Source organism: Miscanthus floridulus, chromosome 15, assembly GCF_019320115.1.
Source record: "Miscanthus floridulus cultivar M001 chromosome 15, ASM1932011v1, whole genome shotgun sequence".
NCBI lineage: Eukaryota > Viridiplantae > Streptophyta > Magnoliopsida > Poales > Poaceae > Miscanthus > Miscanthus floridulus.
The window spans coordinates 31,073,308-31,079,697 of NC_089594.1; the positions used below are offsets into that span (position 1 = coordinate 31,073,308).

At 43.1% G+C, this 6,390-nt stretch overlaps 1 protein-coding gene across 1 annotated transcript; it reads left to right on the top strand.

The window, feature by feature from the left end:
• Positions 1–908: 908 nt before the first annotated feature.
• Positions 909–3,618, top strand: LOC136507312 (citrate-binding protein-like). The gene is made up of 4 exons (XM_066502077.1): positions 909–942; positions 1,000–1,058; positions 2,797–3,126; positions 3,223–3,618. Exons 1-4 carry the CDS (start codon positions 909–911, stop codon positions 3,616–3,618), a joined length of 819 nt encoding a protein of 272 aa, XP_066358174.1.
• The last annotated feature ends 2,772 nt before the right edge of the window (positions 3,619–6,390 follow it).

The following is a 6,390-nucleotide window of genomic DNA, read 5'->3' on the forward strand; positions in this document are numbered from 1 at the left end:
CTCCTTCATCATCACATGTGTGAGCTTTGCAACATCTCCGAGCCATTTCCACCTCCATGGCATATGTTGCTCATACACATGTACCTGTGTATCTCACATAAACACAATTAGTCCACCTAGGACTGTCACTCAATTATCAAAATCAAACAAGGACCTTTCACTGGTTCGAGGGTCATATCTCCCATCTTCACTGGCAACCTGGGAAGATGAGGAACCACTATGCCAACAGTCCCGCATGCACCAGCTTGGGGTCAAGCTGGTTCTCATGGAAGGGGGGGGGGGGGGGGGGGGGTTGTCACCGCCGGCATCACCAAGGCCGCCGGTACCTTTGCTGCGAACACTGATGAAGCCGAAGCTAATGGAGGACTGGAGGAGGACAGAAGGGGGCAGCTGCGCGGGAGAAGGCATATTCCTCAAATGAAGCGGCCCAAGAGAGAGTTACACGGCCCAGGAAGCCGAACCCCAAGATCTCTGGACCGGAGTGGGCTAAGTGAACTACTGGCCCTGCGTGGCCCATGTCGGAGGCAACCTCCTGGCTCCTTCTTGTAACGGCAAGGAACCAGAGGAGAAGTGGAACTTGGACACTACTCTGAACCGCACCAGAAGGTGTCGGCGGCGGCGGCGATCGCCGGCGTCTCGAGTCCTTGTATCCACCAGCTACTGAAATTACCCTATACGAGTAGTAGTAGTAGTCGGTAACACACTGCACCCTGCTCCACTTATAGGACCGGCTGGCCGCCGGCCGGCCGGCCGGCCGGAGAGCGTTGCACAGTATTGTACGTAAACGTAAAGGCTGATTACATTGCTGTGAGGCGAAGCTAGCAAAGCATAGAATATATAGAACAATGGCCAGAACCGCCGTGCCTTGAAGTTCGGCACGCATGGCATCTAGCATACAAACTCAACGCATGGACAGAATCGCCGTGCCTTGGATTTCTGCAGGTATGTAAGGCATCTCGCTAGCGTTTAGGTACATGGTGAACGCCAAACATTTTCCAGCTATAGCATCGATCCGCCCATCGTCTGAGCAGAGTGTTGTTCTTGGGCGGTCTACACAAGTTTGCTGGATTTGCATGGTCTGAGCTTCATGCTTCTCTTTAGTTTCTTTATAAAACAGCAATTATTATAATTATTGCAAATAATTATACTGTTTTTCATTGTTTTTCTAGATACATAGCCTACTGTTTACACTAGAGGCTCAATCTGGTCCATACACTTTTAAAGTTGGAGGATTGGACATTTTATTTTTTGCAAATAAGGACATACTCCCTCCATCCATTTTAAATCATAAGACGTCTTGGATTTTCTAGATGCACAGCTTTTGCTATGCATTTAGATATATACTATTGTCTATATACATAGTAAAAATAATGTATCTATTAAATTCAAAACGTATTATAATTTGGAACGCAAGGACTAATAAACACCAAACAAGTCTGCTATAATAGTATAATTATTGCTTTGGCATGCAAACTGACACCAACTATGTGAGGCCTCAATGCCACTGTTGTTGAAGAAAAAATGATAAGCTATCTTAAAACAGCAACAAATAACTATTGTTTTCTAAAAAAATCGACAACATTTAAGCAGCTAACTACCTAGAAGGAGAGGAGCAAATTGGGTGGACTGCTCTTATTTTATTTCCCCATTGGAGACCCGATGTTTATAAGCAATTTTTGGCAAGAATTGTTCACCAGTATAGAAACGACTTTTGTTGACACTTGTTATTTGTTTCACTGGCGGTTTAATAAAATGTATAGACGCCAATATAAATTAAACGGTAGGTCCATGACCATCAACCACCGTTGTAAATACATTATTTACTAGCAGTTTCTTTAAGCATATTGCTAGTAGAAATAATGTATTTACACTTGCAGTTCTCTTAAGGATGCCGTTGGTAGAAATGGGTCATGTTTATTTTCTATCGTATACATAAAGAATTTGAAAAAATTAGAGATACATAAATCCTTTATTTTAGATCGACAAAACAAAAAAAAAAATCAAAACGCTGCTATATTAAGCAACAGACACAAGCATGGTCACGCCATGGGGTTTGGTGTGACTCAGCTGTTTAATTTTTATGGCGAGCTATAGCTGTGGCGACGTGCGACGAGCAATTAAACACGCCTATAGTATTAGAGCTGAAAGAGAGACAGTATTAGAGCTGAAAGAGAGACATCGCCACATCGGGATTCAGGAGGCTTTGATCTTGGACCGAAAATTAAAGGTCCTGTGGCAGCGTTGACCGGCGAGGCCGACATTGAACTTACCTTCATCTTAACACACTGCGGTCTCGCTCAAAGGTTTAATTTTCTAACCATTATATTTTTTTGGTGAAATTTTTTTAACCATTATATTGTACTTCATTTTTATTTTAGTACTACTTTTTGTTATGTGTGTGCTAATTCGTGAGAAAAGCATACTTTTATTTAATAGTACTAGAATCGTATATATATACTACATCTATCATGATTTATATTCGAAAATATAATTTAGCAAAGGCCTAATTTTCCAACAGTACTTCATTTCACATGTGACTAGATTCCATTTCCATTATCAAATCGAGTAGTGGTTGCCGGCCTTCCCTTTCTTTGCCGTCTCGTTACAAACTGACAATACACGCGCACCACCAAGCCAGCATTATTGACGATGTCGAAACAATCCAACAAATTAACACCCGGTTTTGCTGGAGGCGGTAAAGGTGACAACCCCTTCTTGCTTGGACATCACCGCCGATAATCCATACTATAACCTGGCACACTCTTGCATTGCATCGATAATCCCACATATAACGAGAACGAGGTCCTCTCATCGATCATGGCGGCCTCCTCCTTCCACCGCGCTCTCAACGGTGGCGAAGCCGCGCGCACGGAGCTAGTATTACTAGTCCTCTCCTTGGTCCTCGCCTTGGCGTCCTCGGTCTCGGCCATCGACCTCACCGCCGGGTTCATCCAGGTGGAGCTCGCGGAGGGCAACTTCGTGGTGCAGAGCCCCTACGACGTGCCGGAGAACCAACGGTACAGCTACGACAACGTCACCGGCGTGCGCACCTTCTTGGTGTACGCCGGCGACAAGCCCTTCAACACCGTCACCGGCACCAAGCCCCGCACCGAAGTCCGCCTCACCGTAAGCACCCAAGCAACCATGAGTTCACTTCATCTGTTCCCTTCCTTCTCCAATCTCCATGATGCATATATACGAGTGTTTGCACGCACCATGCAGTGCCACGACTACTCGTCGGGGGTGTGGCAGTTGGAGGGCTACGGCTACGTGCCGGCGGGGACCTCCGGCGCGTCGGTGATGCAGATCCACAACGAGGACGGCGGTGCGCACGCCACGACGCTGATGCTGTGGGTCTACAACGGCACGCTGCGGTACTATGACCGGCAGGTGGTGGAGGACGGCATCTATGACCGCTGGTTCCGCCTCAACGTGGTGCATGACGTCGGCGCGTCGACGGTCGCCGTGTACGTCGACGGCGCGCCCAGGCTGGCCGTCAACGTCAGGCCCAGCGCGTTGCATTACTTCAAGTTCGGGGTGTACATGGGGCATCACGACGTGTCGCCGCTCGTGGAGTCGCGCTGGAGGAACATCACCGTGTACACGAAACCCTATTAACTGGCTACTAGCCTTCTACTAGTCAGTAGAGCAATATGTATCCATGAGTTGAAATTTAAAACGGGTTCAAACAATACTATAGTGCCGATCGAGCTATAGACAGCTAGTAGGAGCACTCGCTCTTTGATCCCTCGAAAAACTCACAATGAAAAATAATATGTTTTTGTCATTTGTTTTTGTTGAGGAGATTATATTTTTGTCCCATAAGTGTCACTATTCTGCAGCTGTAGCTATCAAAGCAGGGCTGCCTTAGGCCTTCCACAACGTGGAAGTGACGTACAAAAATTCTAGGCCCCATATGCAAAAAAAAACTGGCATCACTCATGTATGCTGCAGTGTGGGTGTTGATTCCTAGAGCCAGTAAACCAATGCAAAACAATAAAAGAGTTAGAGTGCGGAGGCTCATCTACCGTGTCTCTCTCACACTCTACTCTCTTTTGTATTTTTTAATGAACAGGCACGGATGCTTCTACTTGCTTCGCTCCCATTTCTCTGGAGCAGGCATAGCCTCACTACTACAGGATGGCCTTGTTGTCTCGAGCGGTAACGGTTTTTTGTCCTGGTTACCACGCCGAGATAACGATCCCAGGACTCAAGGTGGAACCTTCAGTCCCGGGTCATCGAGCCGGGACTAAAGAGAGACCTTTAGTCCCGGTTGGTGTTACCAACCGGGACTAAAGGCCCTCCAGCTGAGCAAACGTGGCCGCACCCTTTAGTCCCGGTTGGTAACCCCAATCGGGACTAAATGTTCCTTTTCTTTTTCTTTTTTTGTTTAATTTGTTTTCCATATATTTGTTTAATATATAATATGCTTTTATGTACGTATTCTATGCTGCTAATATAAATACACGCACGTATATAATTACATCTAATTCTCATCTTAAGTATTATTATATTCGAATAAAGTATGAAACTATATATATTATAGATATATATGTATATATACAACACTTTCATAATCTTGTTATCGAAAATAACGATATCAATAAACATTTAATTTACATCATTTATTCCTTAGGATCAGAGTAGAACTCGCCGTTGGGATTTAGCACTTTTTCTAAAAGAAATCCTGCTATTGACTCTTGAACTGCTTTCAGATGGACTTTTTGCATGACCCTTTGTTTCAACCATTCAGTCTTGCATTTGAAATAAAAGGAAAAGTATTAATACATATATATATATATTCATTTAAAAATAAATAAAAAATTAATATATACGTACTCTGAGGACATCTTCAGAAGTTCTTCTTATGTGTGCAGTGATAAATTCACAAACGTAGTATCCACACAAGTTATTACCTGGTTGCTACCGTAAACACCACTGTACGAGAAGAAGATTATTCTCATCATCTCACACGTAAATTGAAGTACGGTATAGTAATTAAACACGTGGGGAAGTATATATAGTACAACTTACTGGTATTTCAACTACATTAAGGGCGCCTTGCAATCCTTGTGATGTTGCTGAATAAACTCTTTCCAAACCCTGTGCGACCAATAATGTACGATTGTTAATAAATTATGGCAAAGTCTATTCAATAATAGTTGTGCGCGAGAGATTGAAATTACCCCTGGATAATGTCTATCATATCTTGGTATAGTGCCCGCTCTTTTCTCAACGAGTCCAAGATTACTAACCGACTTGAGTTTAACTCAATGACAACGAGTATCCAGTGAAACCTGCATTGGTTTATACACATACACGCATGCATATAAGTTGTATTGATATTACATAAAATGTGTAGACTACATTATTATTAACACTTACTCAAAGTTGTACGGGAAAAGTATTGTTGTCTTATCGTGCTGCTTCACGAAGAACCTCATGATATTCTTCTGTGCTTCAGATACCCACTGCTCCTTGACAATAATATCGGTTTTGAATACGATATAAGGATCAATGAAGCCAACACTGGTGTCTTGTATTCTTTGAAGCTCTAACATCTGGAATCTGTATATAAATATAAGTTACATGCGAGGATAATTATATACACGTATGCATGGAAGTGAGTTTATTAAATAAAAGTAAGAATCACTTACAAACAAAAGCAGCTAATGATTGATTTATCTAGAGTGTCCATGTGGTATAGTTGATGCAATTCTTTGAAACTAATATGTAAGATGTCATCGCCACGGAAGTAATGATGGTCTCTAAATCTGACAAAGATCCACTCCTTACCCCTGCCACACGCCTGCATGTACCACTTGTTGAGCAAGTACATTTGCGTACCCAATTCATTCAGAGCCGCAGGGTTATATAGACTTTTGCCAAATTTATAAGTCTTCCAGGTATCAACTTCCAGGTTCTGGATTGGAGCTTTGCCCGTCAATTGATCCAAGGTTAAACCAGTTAGTTCAAAAAAAGCATTAAGGTCTTGAACCGACACTTCTCTAGAGTTGTCTGGTCTATAACCTTCTATGTTGGAACCATATTCATTAGCAACAACAAGATTTTGCATTGATTGCTTCTATTGTCCGAGCTGTGGGACATCCTTCCCTGATGCTCTTTTCCTTTTCTTATCTGCATCATGTGACTTCACGAGGGAGCGGTCATAGTCTGATAGTGGTGAAGGCTTACGAAGTTTAAGCATCTTTTTCTTGTGAGCTTCGACCTTCTGCCTCAGCAGATCTCGTGTATGTAAAAGTACGGCTTCTCCTTAAGCTTTGCTTGTCTCTGCTTTTGGATATCTATAAAAAATCTTTCACTTTTTTGTCTTCTTCAGCTGCTATTTGCTCATCAGTCTTTTCAGGAAGTATTTCTTGAGAAATAACT

Excerpts from the sequence above, each read along its gene's own strand:
- LOC136507312 (XM_066502077.1), top strand. The coding sequence starts at position 909 with ATGGACAGAATCGCCGTGCCTTGGATTTCTGCAG. Across the intron at positions 1,059-2,796 it reads TTCTTGGGCGGTCTACACAA|AACGAGGTCCTCTCATCGAT; the intron begins GTTTGCTGGATT and ends ACATATAACGAG. Across the intron at positions 3,127-3,222 it reads GCACCGAAGTCCGCCTCACC|TGCCACGACTACTCGTCGGG; the intron begins GTAAGCACCCAA and ends CGCACCATGCAG.